The following is a 24,570-nucleotide window of genomic DNA, read 5'->3' as shown; positions in this document are numbered from 1 at the left end:
AATCTTATAACCATTGCTCGTGTGAGGACCAGGGCAATAATTCTCCTCACAATGTTTATTTCTCAAATTCCACTATATCATCTCTGTAACAGATCTCAGTGGATCTGCTGCTTCTGATGCTCATGTGTGACACTGTACTATAGTGTGGGCCGTTCATTTTACAACAAAAAAATTAAACACAAAAAGTTATAATACAGAGCCACACATGCGCACACGCACACACACACACACACACACACACACACACACACACACACACACACACACACACACACACGCGCACACACACCTGTCCTGAGGACCCTCTCCATGCGGTCGGGGGTGCGCGGGGTGGGCCTGCGCGGCGTGCGGGGGGAGCGCCCGCCCTGCGGGGTGGCGCTGGGCGACATGGGCTCCGGGGGGAGGTCGGGGGGAGGGTAGCCGCGCTGCACCAGCATGTCGGCGGCGCACAGCAGACACACGCTGTGCTGGCACGGCAGCAGGATGGGCTGCTTCACCATCTCATCACACACCGGACAGTGGAGCTCCTGCTCCATGCTCTTCATGTTGGACTGAGGGGAGAGGAGAGGAGAGGAGAGGAGAGGAGAGGAGAGGAGAGGAGAGGAGAGGAGAGGAGAGGAGAGGAGAGGAGAGGAGAGGAGAGGAGAGGAGAGGAGAGGAGAGGAGAGGAGAGGGGAGGGTGCAATCAGTAATCAGAGGAGAGGAGAGGAGAGGAGAGGAGAGGAGAGGAGAGGAGAGGAGAGGAGAGGAGAGGAGAGGAGAGGAGAGGAGAGGAGAGGAGAGGAGAGGAGAGGAGAGGAGAGGGTGCAATCAGTAATCAGGGGAGAGGAGAGGAGAGGAGAGGAGAGGAGAGGAGAGGAGAGGAGAGGAGAGGAGAGGAGAGGAGAGGAGAGGAGAGGAGAGGAGAGGAGAGGAGAGGAGAGGATCTGCAATCAGTATAAAGTCACATTTTTGGAGCTAGCCCATCCTATGTCCAACTTTAAGTGTATGTTCACAAAACTTTGTCCTACACAAACATTAAATTCACATTGACAATTAATGGACAATTTTACGTCATAGTGTCTGATGATGTCATAGTGTACATCATGATGATGTGTGATGATAAGAGCGTCTATATATCCATATATGCACATATATATAGCACATTATCCGCAATTGGATTGCGCACATTTAGTGACAGTCAGGCGGCTTGTGTTCGAGTGGCTGCTGCGCTTAGAGGGACTGCGTAAGCTCACTGCACGCGGCTGGAGGTGATATGAGGACTCCACCCTGTCCTTCTACAAGTGGTTCGTGACTTAGCGAGTATACTGTGTGACGACAGAGATTGGAGTACAAATATTGCTTGTTAGACTGGTCCTTCCACCTCTCCCTATTGCCCTCCAATGGAGGACTAAGGAGACACCGCTTCACTCCCAGGACTTGAGAACGTGAACTCGGTGGAGAGGAGGAAGCTGCCATGTCATCCAACAGAAACCAGAACCCACATGGTCTGAAACAGGTCGGCCTGGACCAGATCTGGGAAGACCTGAGGGCAGGAATACAGCAGGTCTACAGCAGACAAAGCATGGCCAAGACACGATACATGGAACTGTACACGCATGTGTATAACTGTCTTATTACGGGTGTTCACCCGTCAAACCAGGCACATGGGGCCGGACCCCCATCTTCCGACAAGTCTTCCAAAACATCAGCCACTCGTGGAGGAGCCCAGTTCGTTGGAATGGAGCTCTACAAGAGGCTCAAGGAGTTTCTCAAGACCTACCTTGTCAACCTCCTCGTGGATGGGGAGGACTTGATGGATGAGGGGCTGTTGAAATTCTACACCCAGCAGTGGGAGGACTACCGTTTCTCCAGTAAGGCGCTGAATGGGATCTGTGCCCACCTCAACCGCCACTGGGTTCGACGAGAGTGTGACGAAGGCCGCAAGGGCATCTATGAAATGTACTCACTTGCTCTCGTGACGTGGAGAGAATGCCTTTTTAGACCTTTGAATGAACAGGTAACCAACGCCGTTCTGAACCTGATCGAGGAAGAACGTAATGGACAGCCCATCAACGAGACACTAATCAGCGGGGTGGTTCAGTCTTACGTGGAGTTGGGTCTAAATGAGGACGATGCAGGCCCCACACTGTCGGTTTACACAGAGTTCTTTGAGACACAGTTCCTCGCAGACACAGAGCACTTCTACACAAGAGAGAGTACCGAATTCCTCCTGCAGAACCCTTTTACTGAGTACATGAAGAAGGCGGAAGGCCGCCTCCTAGAAGAGCAGCGGCGTGTTCGGGTCTACCTCCATGAGTCCACCCAGGATGAACTGACCAGGACATGTGAGCAGGTTCTCGTAGAGAAACACCTAGAGATATTCCGCACCGAGTTCCAGAATTTACTTGACGCCGACAAGAATGAAGACCTGGGACGCATGTATAACTTGGTTTCTCGGAACACCGATAATCTTGGGGAACTGAAGAAGCCGCTAGAAATGCATATTTACAATCGGGGGCTGGCTGCAATCGAGAAGTGTGGTGACTCTGCTCTCAATGACCCTAAGATGTACGTCCAAACTATCCTCGATGTCCACAAGAAATACAACGCCTTGGTTACGTCAGCGTTTAACAAGGATGCTGGCTTTGTGACTGCTCTGGATAAGGCCTGTGTTCGTTTCATCAACAATAATGCTGTGACTAAGATGGTTCAGTCATCCAGTAAATCACCTGAGCTGATGGCTAGATACTGTGATTCCCTGCTCAAGAATAGCTCTAAAAATCCAGAAGAGGCAGAACTGGAAGACGCACTCGACCAAGTGATGGTGGTGTTCAAGTACATAGAAGATAAAGATGTCTTCCAAAAGTTCTATACTAAAGAGCTCGCCAAGAGACTAGTTCACCAGAACAGTGCTAGTGATGATGCCGAGGATAGTATGATCTCCAAACTCAAGCAAGCATGTGGCTTTGCATACACATCTAAACTTCAACGCATGTTCCAGGACATAGGAGTCAGCAAAGACCTCAATGAACAATTCAAGAAGCATCTTGTCACCTCGGAGCCCTTAGACTTGGACTTCAGTATCCAGGTGTTGATCTCGGGTATTTGGCCGTTTCAGCAGTCCTGCACATTCGCTCTCCCCTCAGAGTTAGAACGAAGCTACCAGCGTTTCACAGCCTTTTATGCCAGTAAACACAGTGGCCGCAAACTAATCTGGCTCTATCACCTCTCCAAAGGCGAGTTGGTCACCAACTGCTTCAAGAACAGACACACACTCCAGGCGTCAACATTCCAGATGGCCATCTTACTACAGTACAGTAACAGTGAGGATGTCTACACTGTCCAGCAGCTCACAGACAGTACACAGATCAAAATTGACATCTTGGTGCAAGTCTTACAAATCCTGTTGAAGTCTAAATTACTGGTCCTTGAGGACGAAAATGCCAACATAGTTGAGTTAAAACCAGACACTCTCATCAAACTGTTCCTGGGTTACAAGAATAAGAAACTGCGGGTGAACATCAATGTGCCAATGAAGACTGAGCAAAAACAGGAGCGGGAAACAACTCATAAGAACATTGAGGGGGACAGGAAGTTGCTAATACAGTCGGCCATTGTTCGGATAATGAAGACGAGGAAAGTCTTGAAACATCAACAGCTTCTGGCAGAGGTCCTCAAGCAGCTCTCCTCAAGGTTTAAACCCAGAGTCCCTGTTATAAAGAAATGTATCGACAGCCTGATCGAGAAGGAATACCTAGAACGAGTGGACGGGGAGAATGACACCTACAGCTACCTGGCTTAGTCCAGCCACTCCGCTTCATCTTTCCATCTTCTGTTTTTATTTGCTTTTTCCAGAAGTCATCTCCCGAAGACGAATATGATTCCTGAGGGCGAGAACGCTTTCTTCCCCTGGGTGACGGCAGACTGTTGGACGAGCGCTGGCGCTTTGGCATGGGGGGTCAGATCAGCATACAGTATGGAGTGAATTATGTACTGGCCAATGGCCATATATGGAACGTGTCATCATGTGTCACAAGGTGTGATGTCATGAGGCATGGCGTATCACGAGGCGTGATGTCACGAGGTGTGATAGACGGCCATATATGGTGGTGTGACGGAGCGACGTCACATAGCACTGACGAAGGTCTGAGGACCGAAACGTTTGCTTTTTAATTGCACCATGAGCACAGAGCACCATTTTAATCATAAAATAAAATAAAATATATTTTTCTAAGTCTCAGTCTAAGGAGTTTTACTTATTTTTCTATACGGTGAGCGAGTCTCTTCCTGTCAAAGTTTCCCTTATGTTTTTGAGACCACCGCTACCGTAGTCAAGTTTGAAAAAAAGGACGAAGAAAGGCGCAACAGTTTTCTCAGTGCTTCAGTGACGGAGCGACGAACAGGTTTTTTCATAGTAGAGAGGGGAATTGTAGTAAATGTATTGGAAATTGGAAATAATTAACTACAAATACCTCACAATTGTACTTAATCAAGTACAGTACTTCGAGTACCACCACTGGAGCGGAGACCTGGGGAACAAACTGCCACCGCCATGAGGAAAATGAAAACATTATCAACACAACCTCCAAATAATTATTTGCCCTCACTTCATATGAGTGCGAATTTACAAAACAACATCTGCTACCAGGAATTGTGGCTATATGTACGAACAGAGCAGAGCAGCCGCCTGAAGAAGCAGCGATCTTCCACAAAGGCCGCCGGTCACCGGAGATAGTTTGGCCATACTCTATACTTAAGCCTACATCCAGCAACACAAGACATGACCTCTTCTGGAAGTCACGAGGGAAAAGCAAAAGGGGAAGACCAAGAGAAACACCTGGCATCTTGACCTGAATGCACACATGAAGGGTACAGGCCAGGCATGGGGACAGCTGCAGAAATGGGCACAGCCAGGACTTGTGGCCTATGTGCCCAAAGTGGTGGTGGTGGTTATTATAGGCACTAAGCAAGTACAGTACAATCCTCATGTGTTAGACAGCACACAAATGTACTGCATGGGTTCATGTAGTCCAATCTGGTACTGTAGGTCATGTGCTGCACCTGCTGCTATCTTTTTGAGGGGCGCTAGCCTCTCCTATTATATTCAGCTATTAGGGTTAAGGTAAGGGGTGCGTTATAACGACCGGATTAAGGTTGGTGAGGGGTGAGTTAAAACGACCGGATTAAGGTTGGTGAGGGGTGCGTTAAAACGACTGGATTAAGGTGGGTGAGGGGTGCGTTAAAACGACCGGGTTAACGTTGGTGAGGGGTGCGTTAAAACGACTGGATTAAGGTTGGTGAGGGGTGCGTTAAAATGACCAGATTAAAGTTGGTGAGGGGTGCGTTAAAACAACCGGATTAAAGTTGGTGAGGGGTGCGTTAAAACGACCGGATTAAGGTTGGTGAGGGGTGCGTTAAAACGACTGGATTAAGGTTGGTGAGGGGTGCGTTAAAACGACCGGATTGAGGTTGGTGAGGGGTGCGTTAAGACCACCGGATTAAAGTTGGTGAGGGGTGCGTTAAAACAACCGGATTAAGGTTGGTGAGGGGTGCGTTAAAACGACCGGATTAAGGTTGGTGAGGGGTGCGTTAAAACGACTGGATTAAGGTTGGTGAGGGGTGCGTTAAAAAGACCGGATTAAGGTTGGTGAGGGGTGCGTTAAAACCACTGGATTAAGGTTGGTGAGGGGTGCGTTAAAACGACCGGATTAAGGTTGGTGAGGGTGCGTTAAAACGACCGGATTGAGGTTGGTGAGGGGTGCGTTAAGGGTTGGGAGAGGGTTAAGGTTAGGTTTAGGTGTGCTTGCCCTCCCTTAATGTTCTGGCTCCAAAACTATGGAATGCACTTCCCATTGTAATCAGAACTGCAGACTCACTCCCAATCTTCCGCTGTAGTCTGAAATCCCACCTCTTCAGACTCCATTTTAGCCCGTAGCACTTGCCCTAGCCCCGACGACCTTACAGGCGTATGCATAGGCTCAATTTAGATTGCATTATGTAGACATATCACTTATATGCATATATGTTTCATTATAGATATTCGACTATTTTTTATGGTAATGTGTATTACCATGTTTTTGTTCTTGTTTATTGTAAAGAGCGTCTGATAAATGCCTAAATTGTAAATTGATGATAGGCCAATGTTTTGTAATAATAATCAAAATCTACAAAGTAACTATACTAGGCCTAACTAAAGTTGTCAAATAAATGCAGTGGAGTAAAAGTACAATATTTGTATCCGAGATGTATAGGGGAGTATAAGTAAAAGTATTTGAAATTGGGCAGAACTCAGTAAGTAAAGTATAGGCTAAACAAATAGGCCTAAAAATATGTTTTACTTTCTCTGAGAATGTAAACTTCTAGAGTGTATTTGTACGCAAGCAGACAAACGAGCGAGTGTTCCGACGGCGATTAAATTAAATGCAATCAAACAATTGACCCTTAATTGTAATGCTGGTCACGACGTTCTGTAGCCTATATATCCTTCCTTGTCTGCATGCAGGAATATCCCCCAATCCAGGAGAGATTAGGGAGAAAATAAATGACAATTCCAGGGGCACCGCCATGGGAGATGGGGTCGAAATTCAGGAGACTCCTTCCGGATTTAGGAGTGTTGGCAGCCCTCTTGATTAGATATGTAACAAGAGGGATCAGGGATATATCTATGACCAGACAGACAGACAGACAGACAGACAGACAGACAGACAGACAGACAGACAGACAGACAGACAGACAGACAGTCAGAGCTAATAAGCGTTCTGCCCTGCAGTCAGCAACCGGTTTCTGCCCCCTGCCCTGCCTGAACATGCCACTATACTGCTGTTTCCCGTATCCATGACAACCACCATATCATCCCTCCTCTCTCACTCACCTATAGCTCGCCATCATTTCGCCTTCTTCTCATTGTGTCCGTCTGATTCTATAGCTTATACCGTTTCGTTCACAACACACACTACACGTGGTCATGGTGCGTGCGTGCATGCATGCGTATGCGTGCGTGCGTGCGTTCTGTCTGTCTGTCTTCTGACTAGGTACTGTGGGCCCGCTGGTCTGGACCGGAGCCAAAAAAACACAATAATCTTTATATTATGCTCTATAGCCACAATAAACCAGACCATGCTGTGCGTGTGTGTATAGGCTATAGTGTAGGGGGTGGGGCTGAGGGGGTCTGATTATGAATAACCTATAATCTATTATTCATATACAAATAGCTAACAATAAGCACAGTCGGCACCTGATCTCATCACGCGCAGATTTCACAAATTACATTAATTATAGGCTATATAGACAGCATATTATTGACATATCACCGTGACCCGCGTGCATGCATGCGTCCCCAGATCAGCATATAAAGAAGGGTGTTCAAAAAAACAGACGCGATACTATAGGCTATAGGCCTGTACCTGATATGTAGGCCAGTGGGCTAAACGCCATCCTTATAACAAACACCTTTCAGTCAGATATATAGCCTACTCACGCTGATGCGAACCAACGCGTCCATGATGGAGGTGAAGGTCTGCATCTCAGCCTCCGCTGCCATGATGAATGATGATGGTGAATGATGACTGCTGCGTTTATTCTGTATCTGAGATCCAACGGGCCGGTTCCGACCCAACCCGGTGCTTCTTCTTCTTCACATATAGCTGATATAGGTGGTTCGTGGTCGATATACCGGTCACGGACGGTGTGTGTGTGTGTGTGTGTGTGTGTGTGTGTGTGTGTGGGGGGGGTGTTCTGTCTGATTGGCTCTCCTGCGACTTGGCTGCGTGGCGCAGCGCACGTTCTCTCTCTCTCTCTCTCTCTCTCCATCTCTCTCTCTCTCTCTCTCTCTCTCTCTCTCTCTCTCTCTCTCTCTCTCTCTCTCTCTCTCTCTCTCTCTCTCTCTCTCTCTCTCTCTCTCCAGGACCGGAGGAGAGAGGTGAAGAGGATGAGGGGATGTTTGTTTGTCAGCGTGTGTGTGTGCGCGCGCGCGCGTGTGGGCACGCGTGTAATTGTGGATAATTTAAGACTTAAATTATCCACAAATACACTTACATTTTAAGTGTTGTTTTGGCACCGACAGTTTAACTCTGAGTGTGTGGCTGTTTTCACAAATTATGTTGTTTGTTTGATTGTTTATTTATTTATTTTATATATAGTTAGACGTTATAGTAGCTACTAACTAGGGTTTATATAGAATAAATAGGCCTACGATTCAATCCGTCAAGCTGTCGTCGTGTATTCATTAATTTATATAGGCCTAAATCTAATACAGTAACAGTTGGTATAATAAAACCCTGTATTTCACATAGACAATGCATTATTGTTGTTTGTGGCTGGGTAGTTTCTCCATGCCACCGCTAGATGGTGCTATTGGCAAAGGTAACATAACACCCGGAACCATTAAGACTTTAGTCCGTGGTGCAAGCCGAGCAGTGGTAAATAAACGCACCCGGGATTATTATTAACTGTTGTTATAGCAACAGCAACGACGCCTCCAGTCCACGCTTCTGGGCTGTATATTTTGTTCATCTGCTAGAAGTCAAGTCATCATAGGCCGTATCTTGATCAATACATTTATTGATGCATGCACTGATCAATACATGATAGTATAGCCTAAAGCCAACAGAACTGTAGTAATGTGTTAGCGTTAGCCGCCGTTAGCACCGCAGGCCACGCGAGATTAACGAGCAGATAATTCAACCACAGAGAGAGAGGGTCGATGGTTGTTTCGTTAGATTTTATTTTTTAATATTGTTCAATAAGTGACCGGAAGCAGCCATGTGTGTGGTCAGCAGTCTGGTACCAGCCAGGTTCCTGACCATCACCGCTCACATGGTCATTGTCATCACTATCTTCTGGTCCAGGGTCAGTTCTGAGACTGTGTGTGTGTGTGTGTGTGTGTGTGTGTGTGTGTATGAGTGTGTGTGCAGGGCATGTGCATTAACTTCTGTTTAAAATCATGGTGGAGGTTAGCTATTTATGAAGTTATGTTATAAAGTTTAGAGAATTAATGTTGATTTTGTCTTCTCTGTCTCTGCAATGATTGGTTGCATAATAATATTAATAATAATAATAATAATACATGATGTTGTTGTCTCCAGGAGAACAACGTGAAGGCCTGCCTCCCTCTGGAATACACACCAGAGCAGTACGAGAAAGAGGACACACGGTAAGACAACCGTTTGATTCAGCGGTTGATAGTTTGAATCCCTAGAGAAGACCTCACGGTGGAAATCTGAATGCAGAAAGTTTCCCGTTGCTGAGCTGCCTTTAGGCAAGGCACTTAACTGTGTTCCTGCTAGGGGTCTTCTGAATGCTCCGAAAACCTACCCGGGTTGTGCAAGGGACGCGCTGTGATTGGCCCAGTAGCCACTTTGAGTGGCAGTCGGGGCAAACGCTCTCGCCAGAACGTGATTTACTATTCTGTCCTTATCGGGTCGCAACTCCAACGGCTCTGAGTCGGCTAAGCAAACTTCGCAACGCTCGACACGGCAACTTCGCTTTTAGCTCGCTCTGTGGCGTCACCACTCTAGAGTGGTGTATTTAAGGTCTAGTCCGAGTGGTGTATTTAAGGTCTAGTCCATAGAGTGGTGTATTTACGGTCTAGTCCATAGAGTGGTGTATTTAAGGTCTAGTCCATAGAGTGGTGTATTTAAGGTCTAGTCCATAGAGTGGTGTATTTAAGGTCTAGTCCATAGAGTGGTGTATTTAAGGTCTAGTCCATAGAGTGGTGTATTTAAGGTCTAGTCCATAGAGTGGTGTATTTAAGGTCTAGTCCATAGAGTGGTGTATTTAAGGTCTAGTCCATAGAGTGGTGTATTTAAGGTCTAGTCCATAGAGTGGTGTATTTAAGGTCTAGTCCATAGAGTGGTGTATTTAAGGTCTAGTCCATAGAGTGGTGTATTTAAGGTCTAGTCCATAGAGTGGTGTATTTAAGGTCTAGTCCATAGAGTGGTGTATTTACGGTCTAGTCCATAGAGTGGTGTATTTAAGGTCTAGTCCATAGAGTTGTGTATTTAAGGTCTAGTCCATAGAGTGGTGTATTTAAGGTCTAGTCCTTAGAGTGGTGTATTTAAGGTCTAGTCCATAGAGTTCTGTATTTAAGGTCTAGTCCATAGAGTGGTGTATTTAAGGTCTAGTCCTTAGAGTGGTGTATTTAAGGTCTAGTCCATAGAGTGGTGTATTTAAGGTCTAGTCCATAGAGTTCTGTATTTAAGGTCTAGTCCATAGAGTGGTGTATTTAAGGTCTAGTCCATAGAGTGGTGTATTTAAGGTCTAGTCCATAGAGTGGTGTATTTAAGGTCTAGTCCATAGAGTGGTGTATTTAAGGTCTAGTCCATAGAGTGGTGTATTTAAGGTCTAGTCCATAGAGTGGTGTATTTAAGGTCTAGTCCATAGAGTGGTGTATTTAAGGTCTAGTCCATAGAGTTGTGTATTTAAGGTCTAGTCCATAGAGTGGTGTATTTAAGGTCTAGTCCATAGAGTGGTGTATTTAAGGTCTAGTCCATAGAGTGGTGTATTTAAGGTCTAGTCCATAGAGTGGTGTATTTAAGGTCTAGTCCATAGAGTGGTGTATTTAAGGTCTAGTCCATAGAGTGGTGTATTTAAGGTCTAGTCCATAGAGTGGTGTATTTAAGGTCTAGTCCATAGAGTGGTGTATTTAAGGTCTAGTCCATAGAGTGGTGTATTTAAGGTCTAGTCCATAGAGTGGTGTATTTAAGGTCTAGTCCATAGAGTGGTGTATTTAAGGTCTAGTCCATAGAGTGGTGTATTTAAGGTCTAGTCCATAGAGTGGTGTATTTAAGGTCTAGTCCATAGAGTGGTGTATTTAAGGTCTAGTCCATAGAGTGGTGTATTTAAGGTCTAGTCCATAGAGTGGTGTATTTAAGGTCTAGTCCATAGAGTGGTGTATTTAAGGTCTAGTCCATAGAGTGGTGTATTTACGGTCTAGTCCATAGAGTGGTGTATTTAAGGTCTAGTCCATAGAGTGGTGTATTTAAGGTCTAGTCCATAGAGTGGTGTATTTAAGGTCTAGTCCATAGAGTGGTGTATTTAAGGTCTAGTCCATAGAGTGGTGTATTTAAGGTCTAGTCCATAGAGTGGTGTATTTAAGGTCCAGTCCATAGAGTGGTGTATTTAAGGTCTAGTCCATAGAGTGGTGTATTTACGGTCTAGTCCATAGAGTGGTGTATTTAAGGTCTAGTCCATAGAGTGGTGTATTTAAGGTCTAGTCCATAGAGTGGTGTATTTAAGGTCTAGTCCATAGAGTTGTGTATTTAAGGTCTAGTCCATAGAGTGGTGTATTTAAGGTCTAGTCCATAGAGTGGTGTATTTAAGGTCTAGTCCATAGAGTGGTGTATTTAAGGTCTAGTCCATAGAGTTGTGTATTTAAGGTCTAACTCTAGTCCATAGAGTGGTGTATTTAAGGTCTAGTCCATAGAGTGGTGTATTTAAGGTCTAGTCCATAGAGTGGTGTATTTAAGGTCTAGTCCATAGAGTGGTGTATTTAAGGTCTAGTCCATAGATTGGTGTATTTAAGGTCTAGTCCATAGAGTGGTGTATTTAAGGTCCAGTCCATAGAGTGGTGTATTTAAGGTCTAGTCCATAGAGTGGTGTATTTAAGGTCTAGTCCATAGAGTGGTGTATTTAAGGTCTAGTCCATAGAGTGGTGTATTTAAGGTCTAGTCCATAGAGTGGTGTATTTAAGGTCTAGTCCATAGAGTGGTGTATTTAAGGTCTAGTCCATAGAGTGGTGTATTTAAGGTCCAGTCCATAGAGTGGTGTATTTAAGGTCTAGTCCATAGAGTGGTGTATTTAAGGTCTAGTCCATAGAGTGGTGTATTTAAGGTCTAGTCCATAGAGTGGTGTATTTACGGTCTAGTCCATAGAGTGGTGTATTTAAGGTCTAGTCCATAGAGTGGTGTATTTAAGGTCTAGTCCATAGAGTGGTGTATTTAAGGTCTAGTCCATAGAGTGGTGTATTTAAGGTCTAGTCCATAGAGTGGTGTATTTAAGGTCCAGTCCATAGAGTGGTGTATTTAAGGTCTAGTCCATAGAGTGGTGTATTTAAGGTCTAGTCCATAGAGTGGTGTATTTAAGGTCTAGTCCATAGAGTGGTGTATTTAAGGTCTAGTCCATAGAGTGGTGTATTTAAGGTCTAGTCCATAGAGTGGTGTATTTAAGGTCTAGTCCATAGAGTGGTGTATTTAAGGTCTAGTCCATAGAGTGGTGTATTTAAGGTCTAGTCCATAGAGTTGTGTATTTAAGGTCTAGTCCATAGAGTGGTGTATTTAAGGTCTAGTCCATAGAGTTGTGTATTTAAGGTCTAGTCCATAGAGTGGTGTATTTAAGGTCTAGTCCATAGAGTGGTGTATTTAAGGTCTAGTCCATAGAGTGGTGTATTTAAGGTCTAGTCCATAGAGTGGTGTATTTAAGGTCTAGTCCATAGAGTGGTGTATTTAAGGTCTAGTCCATAGAGTGGTGTATTTAAGGTCTAGTCCATAGAGTGGTGTATTTAAGGTCTAGTCCATAGAGTGGTGTATTTAAGGTCTAGTCCATAGAGTGGTGTATTTAAGGTCTAGTCCATAGAGTGGTGTATTTAAGGTCTAGTCCATAGAGTGGTGTATTTAAGGTCTAGTCCATAGAGTGGTGTATTTAAGGTCTAGTCCATAGAGTGGTGTATTTAAGGTCTAGTCCATAGAGTGGTGTATTTAAGGTCTAGTCCATAGAGTGGTGTATTTAAGGTCTAGTCCATAGAGTGGTGTATTTAAGGTCTAGTCCATAGAGTGGTGTATTTAAGGTCCAGTCCATAGAGTGGTGTATTTAAGGTCTAGTCCATAGAGTGGTGTATTTACGGTCTAGTCCATAGAGTGGTGTATTTAAGGTCTAGTCCATAGAGTGGTGTATTTAAGGTCTAGTCCATAGAGTGGTGTATTTAAGGTCTAGTCCATAGAGTTGTGTATTTAAGGTCTAGTCCATAGAGTGGTGTATTTAAGGTCTAGTCCATAGAGTGGTGTATTTAAGGTCTAGTCCATAGAGTGGTGTATTTAAGGTCTAGTCCATAGAGTTGTGTATTTAAGGTCTAGTCCATAGAGTGGTGTATTTAAGGTCTAGTCCATAGAGTGGTGTATTTAAGGTCTAGTCCATAGAGTGGTGTATTTAAGGTCTAGTCCATAGAGTGGTGTATTTAAGGTCTAGTCCATAGAGTGGTGTATTTAAGGTCTAGTCCATAGAGTGGTGTATTTAAGGTCCAGTCCATAGAGTGGTGTATTTAAGGTCTAGTCCATAGAGTGGTGTATTTAAGGTCTAGTCCATAGAGTGGTGTATTTAAGGTCTAGTCCATAGAGTGGTGTATTTAAGGTCTAGTCCATAGAGTGGTGTATTTAAGGTCTAGTCCATAGAGTGGTGTATTTAAGGTCTAGTCCATAGAGTGGTGTATTTAAGGTCCAGTCCATAGAGTGGTGTATTTAAGGTCTAGTCCATAGAGTGGTGTATTTAAGGTCTAGTCCATAGAGTGGTGTATTTAAGGTCTAGTCCATAGAGTGGTGTATTTACGGTCTAGTCCATAGAGTGGTGTATTTAAGGTCTAGTCCATAGAGTGGTGTATTTAAGGTCTAGTCCATAGAGTGGTGTATTTAAGGTCTAGTCCATAGAGTGGTGTATTTAAGGTCCAGTCCATAGAGTGGTGTATTTAAGGTCTAGTCCATAGAGTGGTGTATTTAAGGTCTAGTCCATAGAGTGGTGTATTTAAGGTCTAGTCCATAGAGTGGTGTATTTAAGGTCTAGTCCATAGAGTGGTGTATTTAAGGTCTAGTCCATAGAGTGGTGTATTTAAGGTCTAGTCCATAGAGTGGTGTATTTACGGTCTAGTCCATAGAGTGGTGTATTTAAGGTCTAGTCCATAGAGTGGTGTATTTAAGGTCTAGTCCATAGAGTGGTGTATTTAAGGTCTAGTCCATAGAGTGGTGTATTTAAGGTCTAGTCCATAGAGTGGTGTATTTAAGGTCTAGTCCATAGAGTGGTGTATTTAAGGTCTAGTCCATAGAGTGGTGTATTTAAGGTCCAGTCCATAGAGTGGTGTATTTAAGGTCTAGTCCATAGAGTGGTGTATTTAAGGTCTAGTCCATAGAGTGGTGTATTTAAGGTCTAGTCCATAGAGTGGTGTATTTACGGTCTAGTCCATAGAGTGGTGTATTTAAGGTCTAGTCCATAGAGTGGTGTATTTATGGTCTAGTCCGCAGTTGTTTTAGGCGAGAGGGCGAGAGGCACTTCCACGTTGGCCACAGAAACGGGGCGTGGTCATAAGCCCAAACCGGGTGGGATTTCGAATGCCACGGGTCTTCTCTTGACCCACAGGTTGAGCTCTATGGTGCTAAAAATAGCCTATGATCTAAAAAATAGCCTTTTCAACAACAACCCCGCTGCTGTCCGACGGTCGGTCGGCTTTGGTGCGACCCGACGCGACAACGTACCCACCCGCCCATTCAACAGCAAATGTTCGGCAACAGACGCTTGCCAACTCTTACCGACGTCGTCACGGTGGAGACTGGAGAGCTGTATTTACCCCCAATAATATGCATGCTGGGGTTCAATTCAATGTTCAATTCAAAGGAGCTTTATTGGCATGAGAAAACATACATTTACCTTGGTAAAGTGTCAATATATAATTACAACGGTTGAAAATGGGGAAATATATACAGTTGGAGGGGGTACAGCATTTTGAAAACAGAGCTGTCACATTGTGTCGTTATCATAGACTGTAAAAAATATGGACAAAGCGTTCGCTGGGTCTAACATGGGCGTAAAATGAAGCCTGTTATTCCTGCACTGTAAGTCGCCATCTTTCTAGATCCGTTTGGTACCAGCTGGCCATTGGCTGGCTCCGTTTTGGACCAGCTGGCCATTGGCTGCCCAGACAACGAGGCGGGACTTCCCCCCTTCTTCTCCGTTGGTTTTTATTTTGACTCGAGTGGGAGGGGAATCCCGATCATAGACTGTAACGGTAGCCACGCCCCTCAGAACATACGCGATGTTTTCTTTTCTTTATGGTCATTTTTTTAATTAATGGGACCATAATTTTCCAAAAAGAATATTATGACATTAGAAATGAGACTTTAAACTAGTGACTGGAAGAAGAAAGTATTCATGACCATGTTTATTAAGGTAATACAGTCTAGGTGAAGTTGGGCCAAAATACATGGGCCTCTATGGGGCTTTTTGCGTCCAGTCCAGCGCCACAACAGGCCATTATATGAACTACCGATTTCAAATGAGGCTTCACGAAATATCTGGCTGACTGCCCCCCTGGTCGTTATATACTTCGAGTGGCAAAGTGACTTGGCAAAGTGAGTTTAATGTCGTACATTTACTTGCATGACTGCCTGAATTGAACAAATTAATTGTGTTGTGTGTGTGTGTGTGTGTGTGTGTGTGTGTGTGTGTGTGTGTGTGTGTGTGTGTGTGTGTGTCAGGTTGGTGGTAGGGTTGGCGGTCACCTTGGGCCTGTTTGCTGTGGAGTTCGCTGGTTTCTTCTCGGGAGTGTCCATGTTCAACAACAGCCAATCACTACTCTGTATCCTTAAGTAGTCAGTAGGCGTATTTCAAATATGAAAACTACGATGAAATCGATTTTCTCGAATAGTTAAGGCGTTTAATGATCACATCCAAATAAGTAATCAAACTCCAGACTTGCATTTTTATATTTATATATGTTATATATGTTTACATAATTCTGTAAACAATTAATACACAGCCACGCTAAACCCAACTTTTGTGAACTTCCTGTTTGTAGGCGTTGTTTTCGATCTGCGAGCTGACGGGATGATTGACGGGTTATAACACCTATCCTAGCAACAGCAACATGTTGATGCCGTATGTAAAGGTCCAGTCATGGGTTATGTAGGGCTGTCACCATTACACATTTAAGTTGACCATTCATTGTCACGCCAATAACTGTGATTAATGATTTAATAGTGTTTTAGGCATTGGAAATTGGAACATTTAATATGAATAGAAATTACATCTGTTTGCCTTTTAGGCTTCGTAATTCAAGTGCACAGGCCAGACATGACAACTGAAATATACCAAGAAATGACTGTCATTTAACTACAAATGCACAAAGTCTCTTGCCTGTGTGTGTGTGCGTGTGTGTACTGTTGTAATCCACATAACTCGAGAACTGTTCGCCCCACGACTTAAAATTCGACACACACATTCCACACCACCACAGGGAGTGCAGTTCCTGGGGTGTCGAGTCGGTCGGACCCATGTTTGTCCAGAACCGCCACAAAAAGGACTCTGCCCGCTTTTTGTATGTATAAACATATAATCGCAATTAATCTCAAATAATTGTGATTTGACGATTGTGTAACACTAATAATTGTGACAACCCTACAGTTATGACTCCATGACTCTGTCCGTCCCTCTCCTGTCCTCCGTCTCTCTGTCCCTCTTTCAATGTCCCTCCTTTCCTACACCTGTCTCCTTCTCTGTCCTTTCTTCAATGTCCCTCCCGTCCTACACCTCCTGTCTCCATCTCTGTCCATCCTGTCCTACACCTTCTGTCTCCTTCTCTGTCCCTCCGTCCCTGTCCCTCCTGTCCTACACCTCCTGTCTCCTCTCTGTGTCCTCCCTACCTTCTGTCCCTGACCGTAGCCACAGCGGTGCACGTGTGCGCGTCCGTCTCCCTGCTCTTCTTTGTGTTTGAGCAGTGGTGCTGTGACGTGTACTGGTGGATCCTAGCCTTCTGCAGGTCAGTGTGTGTGTCTGTCTGTGTGTGTGTGTCTGTTGTTTTTTCCTGACAGCTCTGTCTCAGCTCTGGCCGTCCACTGCAGTGGGTCTGTCTCTCTGTCTTTCTTTGTCTTCCAACGATGGGAGTGCTGGAACTACTGGGTTATATTCGCCTTCTGCAGGTGAGAGAGAGACATAGAAAGACACACAGAGAGAAAGACACAGGGAGAGAGAGAGAGAGAGAGCATGTGTCTGTGACTGTGTTCAACCACATTAAAGCCGATATCCCAGTTTTAGGAATGTCGGTAGCCTATAGGTGAAGATTTTCAGAAACATCCAAATTCTTCTCACTTTTTCTCCTCTAAAACAATTTCAGAATATTATATAATGGATCTACACACTCACAATGCGTCATATTGCAACACACGAGCTTGTACATCTCATATTTTTATTAGCTGAAAGTATAAAATAGGCCTGAAGACAAGTAGTTAAAGAGGAATGAAACCTGGGGGCATGGTGGCACAGTCGGTAGTGCCGTCGCCTCACAGCTAGAAGGTCCTTGGTAAATATGTAATATAATCTGTATCATGTAATCTCTCTCTCTCTCTCTCCCCCCAGCGTGCTCCCTGCCTTGGTGGAGTTTGTCCTGTTCATCGCTGTGTGTGGACTGAAGAAGAAGGCTTTCTGATAGATGCGTTTTGGGAACAGCTGTCAAACTGTCCAGGGATCTGGCATGGATCTGACCACAGACCAGCAGGGTACATAGGTTCTTAGGTTCGTCACATGGTGCGATCTGACCTCAGACCAGCAGTTGGTTGTGTAGGTTCTTAGTAGGGTGTTTTTCACCTCACCAAGATGGTCGACTCCTGTAATGGCCGCGATCCTTAGCGTAGTTTTTCTCAGAATTAAGGCTCAAATTGAGGTGATTGAACAAAACGTCAATGTCAGGAGCTCAATAAAAGAAATCTGCGCTAACTCGCAGTTACAATATTAGCGCTTATGGTGAAAGACAAAATAAACCGTTTCTGCGGCCGGCGGTGAGGGACATTTGACTGAATAGCGGGTAGCAGTCAAAGTGTTAACAGTACAACCGCACCTACAAGGTAACAAAAACTAAAACAAAAAGGAGTAACAGAGCATTTAGACCAAAATACTTATTATCTTTGGTGAGCGAAATTGTCTTTCTACAGAAGTATAAATTAAGGTATAGAACTCCAAATCATAGAATGTGCATTCACTGTATCACGGTATATACCATATCTCTGAAAAGGCATATCGTGAAGACATGGTATCGTTTCGATGATATTTATCACCACCCTTAGTTCTTATGATATGTATCACCATGTCGCCCCCCCTTAGTTCTTATATGTATCACCATGTCGCCCACCCTTAGTTCTTAGACTTAGTTGAGACTGCAGGAAAATCCGAGTTGTTTCTTACGTCTCATCTTTAGGACTGCCTGACTGTTATTATGAGTGATCAGCTCGGATTTGTGCGTTCAGACATAGCCTAAAATAGCAGATGTACTGTACAGGCTCGCAGCGCGACACGCCATCGTATGATGAAGAATAAATCAGGCATCAAGTGTCAGTGTCCAGACAGAGACACATGTTTTGAATCTCATTGCAGACCATCTAGGAATGTGGTTCGAATATGATTAAGAAAAAAAAATCAGTTTCCATGTTCAGATTTATGCTGCGAAAAGCCTTTGTTCTTCACAGTGCTGATTTTGTCGACTAAAACTATGACAAAAAATGTTCGTCAACTACCTTTTTTCACTGACAAACAAAATAAAAACTAAGCTATGGTGGCTAAATATAGTGTAAATTTAGTCACCAAATAAAAGACAAAAAATGTTAGGGAGTGACTTATCCAGTAGAAGTAAGACAAGTAATTGTATGACTTGGTTGTGTGACTCTCAGAAAATAGCCGAATGCGACACGTTGTGAGCTTGTAGAGATATAGCTATTTTCGGCACACAGCTGAAGAATCAATTATCGTATCAAGAGGGTGAAAATCTAAAGAATCAATGATTTTATTAAAATGTATTATTGTCTATAATAAATTAGATGGATGTAACTGTTGCACTCCAATGATATTCTACAGTCATAATGTTCATGTCAAGGACCCCCAAAAAACATGTATTTGGCCGCAAAATATTTTGTGCCACAGACTTTGTTTTAAAAAAAAATCCAAATTCTTTCAAGATCTTTGGTTTGTGAGCTTGTAGATTAGCTATTTTAAAATAGTAGCTGATTTTGATGTTCTATTGTTGCAGTGGGACCACCTTAAACCCCACCCCCCCCAAGGAGCACTAGGAAATCCCTGACTTACGGCCAAGCTACACCAGGCAATTTTGCGCACGTGCGTATGCGTTTACTGCGCGCGTTTACTGTGCGCGTACAGTGCGTTTGGATAGGACCAATATATGTCAATGATACCAGCTACACCCATAGAGTATATATGAATAGAGAAGACACCCGAGTTCTCCTCCCATCCACTTGCATTAAGTTGCTCAAAAGCGCATGAGGCGATTTCACTCCTCCTTCCTGGTAGGAACAGAGTGCATTCTGGGACGGATTTGCCTCAAACACATGAACGCGCTGCCGTTGACTATCATTGTGCCGTTTGTGCGCGTTCACGTATGAAACATTCGTTCACGTGTCATGGCCTCAAACACATGAACGTGCGCAATGATAGTCAACGGAGCAGCGCTGGCTCGAGCTGCAATGACAAATTCGGCCACTATGTCCATTTCGCCTCAGGGTTTCCTCTGGGTGCCTTCTCTATTCATATATACTCTAAGGCTACACCAGACGCACGGATACCGCGGGCCATCCTACGCGTGCTCTAAAAATAGGATTGGTTCTAATTTTTTTACGTGCGTATGCCCCCATGCACGCGTTTCTATATATCCTCCTGGAAGGTCCCGCACAAATCTGCCGCGCGTCTGACAGATGGATGTAGCCATGAAGGGCTTACGCACGCACAGTCCGCGCGTAAGTAAACGCGCGAGAAAAGCCTGGTGTAGCTTGGCCGTCAAGCTATCTCACATGTGTTACTTTACTTGTTCTAAAGGGAACTTTATTTTTTTATAAAAATCTAGGAAATATCTGGCTTTGACAGGTTTTTGTAAATTCTTCTTTCATAATGACGTTTGTTGAAATAAAGTTTTATACAAGAATGAAGCTCTTTGTTTCTGTTATATGTTATTTGTTTTAATTATCAGCTAACATGCTGCCGAGTTGTGAGGGTCATTGAAATTAAAACGTTTGACGGCCACTGGTCTACATGGTATCTACAGTAGCAGGGGGGGAAGTCCTGTAACTGTAAGGTGGTCCTGTAGCATCTGCAGTAGCAGCGGAGGCTTACCGGAGGCTGACAGCCCCTCCTCCACACTGGATGTCCCTACCCGGGGACACCGGAACCTGTGTGCACAGCCCTGCCTCCACAGCGTCCCTACCTGGAGACACCAGAACCATGTGAGCCCTGGCTCCACACCGACCGCACGGCGGATGCCCCTATACCCGGCCGGGACACCAGAACCATGTGAGCCCTGGCTCCACACTGACCGCACGGCAGACACCACTATACCCGGGGACACCAGAACCATGTGAGCCCTGCCTCCACACTGACCGCACGGCAGACACCACTATACCCGGGGCACCAGAACCATGTGAGCCCTGCCTCCACACTGACCGCACGGCAGACACCACTATACCCGGGGCACCAGAACCATGTGAGCCCTGCCTCCACACCAACCGCACGGCGGACTCCCCTATACCCGGCCGGGACACCAGAACCATGTGAGCTCTGCCTCCACACCAACCGCACGGCGGACACCACTATACCCGGGGACACCAGAACCATGTGAGCTCTGCCTCCACACCGACCGCACGGCGGACGCCACTATACCCGGGGACACCAGAACCATGTGAGCCCTGGCTCCACACCGACCGCACGGTGGACGCCACCACTATACCCGGGGACACCAGAACCATGTGAGCCCTGCCTCCACACCGACCGCACGGCGGACACCACTATACCCGGGGACACCAGAACCATGTGAGCCCTGCCTCCACACTGACCGCACGGCGGACACCACTATACCCGGGGACACCAGAACCATGTGAGCCCTGCCTCCACACTGACCGCACGGTGGACGCCCCTATACCCGGGGACACCAGAACCATGTGAGCCCTGGCTCCACACTGACCGCACGGCAGACACCCCTATACCCGGGGACACCAGAACCATGTGAGCCCTGCCTCCACACCAACCGCACGGCAGACGCCCTATACCTGGAGACACCAGAACCATGTGAGCCCTGCCTCCACACCGACCGCACGGCAGACGCCCCTATACCCGGGGACACCAGAACCATGTGAGCCCTGCCTCCACACCGACCGCACGGCAGACACCACTATACCTGGGGACACCAGAACCATGTGAGCCCTGCCTCCACACTGACCGCACGGCGGACGCCACTATACCCGGCCGGGACACCAGAACCATGTGAGCCCTGCCTCCACACTGACCGCACGGCGGACACCACTATACCCGGCCGGGACACCAGAACCATGTGAGCCCTGCCTCCACACTGACCGCACGGCGGACACCCCTATACCCGGGGACACCAGAACCATGTGAGCCCTGCCTCCACACTGACCGCACGGCAGACACCACTATACCCGGGGCACCAGAACCATGTGAGCCCTGCCTCCACACTGACCGCACGGCGGACACCCCTATACCCGGGGACACCAGAACCATGTGAGCCCTGCCTCCACACTGACCGCACGGCAGACACCACTATACCCGGGGACACCAGAACCATGTGAGCTCTGCCTCCACACCGACCGCACGGCAGACGCCCCTATACCCGGGGACACCAGAACCATGTGAGCCCTGCCTCCACACTGACCGCACGGCAGACGCCCCTATACCCGGGGACACCAGAACCATGTGAGCCCTGCCTCCACACTGACCGCACGGCGGACACCAGAACCATGTGAGCCCTGCCTCCACACCGACCGCACGGCGGACGCCCCTATACCCGGGGACACCAGAACCATGTGAGCCCTGCCTCCACACCAACCGCACGGCGGACGCCCCTATACCGGGCCGGGACACCAGAACCATGTGAGCCCTGCCTCCACACTGACCGCACGGCGGACACCACTATACCCGGCCGGGACACCAGAACCATGTGAGCCCTGGCTCCACACCGACCGCACGGCGGACACCACTATACCCGGCCGGGACACCAGAACCATGTGAGCCCTGCCTCCACACTGACCGCACGGCGGACACCACTATACCCGGGGACACCAGAACCATGTGAGCCCTGGCTCCACACCGACCGCACGGCGGACGCCCCTATACCCGGCCGGGACACCAGAACCATGTGAGCCCTGGCTCCACACCGACCGCACGGCAGACACCACTATACCCGGGGACACCAGAACCATGTGAGCCCTGCCTCCACACTGACCGCACGGCGGACACCACTATACCCGGCCGGGACACCAGAACCATGTGAGCCCTGCCTCCACACTGACCGCACGGCGGACACCACTATACCCGGGGACACCAGAACCATGTGAGCCCTGCCTCCACACTGACCGCACGGCAGACACCACTATACCTGGAGACACCAGAACCATGTGAGCCCTGCCTCCACACTGACCGCACGGCGGACGCCCCTATACCCGGGGACACCAGAACCATGTGAGCCCTGCCTCCACACTGACCGCACGGCGGACGCCCCTATACCCGGGGACACCAGAACCATGTGAGCTCTGCCTCCACACCAACCGCACGGCGGACGCCCCTATACCCGGGGACACCAGAACCATGTGAGCTCTGCCTCCACACCAACCGCACGGCGGACACCACTATACCCGGGGACACCAGAACCATGTGAGCCCTGCCTCCACACTGACCGCACGGCGGACACCACTATACCCGGGGACACCAGAACCATGTGAGCCCTGCCTCCACACTGACCGCACGGCGGACACCACTATACCCGGGGACACCAGAACCATGTGAGCCCTGGCTCCACACTGACCGCACGGCGGACGCCACTATACCCGGAGACACCAGAACCATGTGAGCCCTGGCTCCACACTGACCGCACGGCGGACACCACTATACCCGGGGACACCAGAACCATGTGAGCTCTGCCTCCACACCAACCGCACGGCAGACACCACTATACCCGGGGACACCAGAACCATGTGAGCCCTGGCTCCACACTGACCGCACGGCGGACACCACTATACCCGGAGACACCAGAACCATGTGAGCCCTGCCTCCACACCAACCGCACGGCGGACGCCCCTATACCCGGGGACACCAGAACCATGTGAGCCCTGGCTCCACACTGACCGCACGGCGGACTCCACTATACCCGGGGACACCAGAACCATGTGAGCCCTGCCTCCACACTGACCGCACGGCGGACACCACTATACCCGGAGACACCAGAACCATGTGAGCCCTGCCTCCACACCAACCGCACGGCGGACGCCCCTATACCCGGGGACACCAGAACCATGTGAGCCCTGCCTCCACACTGACCGCACGGCGGACTCCACTATACCCGGGGACACCAGAACCATGTGAGCCCTGGCTCCACACCGACCGCACGGCGGACGCCCCTATACCTGGAGACACCAGAACCATGTGAGCCCTGGCTCCACACTGACCGCACGGCGGACACCACTATACCTGGAGACACCAGAACCATGTGAGCCCTGCCTCCACACCGACCGCACGGCGGACGCCCCTATACCTGGAGACACCAGAACCATGTGAGCCCTGCCTCCACACTGCCCGCACGGCGGACTCCCCTATACCTGCATGGAGACACCAGAACCATGTGAGCCCTGGCTCCACACCGACCGCACGGCGGACGCCCCTATACCCGGAGACACCAGAACCATGTGAGCCCTGCCTCCACACTGACCGCACGGCGGACACCACTATACCCGGGGACACCAGAACCATGTGAGCCCTGCCTCCACACTGACCGCACGGCGGACACCACTATACCCGGGGACACCAGAACCATGTGACCCCTGGCTCCACACTGACCGCACGGCGGACGCCACTATACCCGGCCGGGACACCAGAACCATGTGAGCCCTGCCTCCACACTGACCGCACGGCAGACACCACTATACCCGGGGCACCAGAACCATGTGAGCCCTGGCTCCACACCGACCGCACGGCAGACACCACTATACCCGGGGACACCAGAACCATGTGAGCCCTGCCTCCACACTGACCGCACGGCGGACACCACTATACCCGGGGACACCAGAACCATGTGAGCCCTGGCTCCACACTGACCGCACGGCGGACGCCACTATACCCGGCCGGGACACCAGAACCATGTGAGCCCTGCCTCCACACTGACCGCACGGCAGACACCACTATACCCGGGGACACCAGAACCATGTGAGCTCTGCCTCCACACCAACCGCACGGCGGACACCACTATACCCGGAGACACCAGAACCATGTGAGCCCTGGCTCCACACTGACCGCACGGCAGACACCACTATACCCGGGGACACCAGAACCATGTGAGCCCTGCCTCCACACTGACCGCACGGCGGACGCCCCTATACCCGGCCGGGACACCAGAACCATGTGAGCCCTGCCTCCACACCAACCGCACGGCAGACACCACTATACCCGGGGACACCAGAACCATGTGAGCCCTGCCTCCACACCGACCGCACGGCGGACACCACTATACCCGGGGACACCAGAACCATGTGAGCCCTGGCTGAGAAGGGGAGAAAAGGTCTGCTCCCGTTCTTGTACTGGTATATGGGGTAAGACGCTCGCTTCATTTGGCATGAT

The 24,570-nt window shown here is 48.0% G+C and overlaps 4 protein-coding genes across 5 annotated transcripts in view; 3 read left to right on the top strand and 1 right to left on the bottom strand.

Annotated features, from left to right (window-relative positions):
• slc50a1 (solute carrier family 50 member 1) overlaps nucleotides 1-5,605 on the top strand; it is an 81,911-nt gene extending 76,306 nt beyond the window's left edge. The window contains exon 7 of the transcript XR_014569048.1: nucleotides 5,521-5,605. The gene's annotated coding sequence lies outside the window, so the exon portion shown is untranslated. The remainder of the gene's footprint in view (nucleotides 1-5,520) is intronic.
• Nucleotides 1-7,510, bottom strand: part of trim46a (tripartite motif containing 46a) — a gene marked incomplete at its 3' end in the record, with an annotated part of 22,028 nt that extends 14,518 nt beyond the window's left edge. Inside the window, 2 exon segments of the mRNA XM_083761312.1 lie at nucleotides 290-551; nucleotides 7,460-7,510. Of these exon segments, the coding sequence (XP_083617438.1) occupies nucleotides 290-551; nucleotides 7,460-7,504 (307 nt within the window). The 5' untranslated portion in view covers nucleotides 7,505-7,510.
• Nucleotides 1,457-3,784, top strand: LOC310856093 (cullin-1-like; the record flags this gene model as incomplete). The annotated part of the gene is made up of 1 exon (XM_083761310.1): nucleotides 1,457-3,784. One exon carries the CDS (start codon nucleotides 1,457-1,459, stop codon nucleotides 3,782-3,784), a length of 2,328 nt encoding a protein of 775 aa, XP_083617436.1.
• A 940-nt stretch (nucleotides 7,511-8,450) lies between the features above and the next one.
• LOC310856356 (transmembrane protein 107-like) lies at nucleotides 8,451-18,018 on the top strand. 2 transcript variants are annotated; one of them, XM_083761735.1, is made up of 5 exons: nucleotides 8,451-8,829; nucleotides 9,066-9,133; nucleotides 15,435-15,535; nucleotides 16,778-16,874; nucleotides 17,311-18,018. In XM_083761735.1, the coding sequence occupies exons 1-5, from the start codon at nucleotides 8,743-8,745 to the stop codon at nucleotides 17,378-17,380; spliced, it is 423 nt and encodes a 140-aa protein (XP_083617861.1). In that variant the 5' UTR covers nucleotides 8,451-8,742; the 3' UTR covers nucleotides 17,381-18,018. The 2 variants fall into 2 exon arrangements, with proteins under 2 accessions (XP_083617861.1, XP_083617862.1); XM_083761736.1 differs by lacking the exon at nucleotides 16,778-16,874 and adding an exon at nucleotides 16,618-16,714.
• The last annotated feature ends 6,552 nt before the right edge of the window (nucleotides 18,019-24,570 follow it).

The sequence above is a fragment of the Protomyctophum parallelum genome (genome assembly GCF_964188405.1).
Source record: "Protomyctophum parallelum genome assembly, chromosome: 3".
Classification (NCBI taxonomy): Eukaryota; Metazoa; Chordata; class Actinopteri; order Myctophiformes; family Myctophidae; genus Protomyctophum; species Protomyctophum parallelum.
Note: the sequence above shows the minus strand (reverse complement) of the source record. Positions and strands in the feature narration are given on the sequence as shown.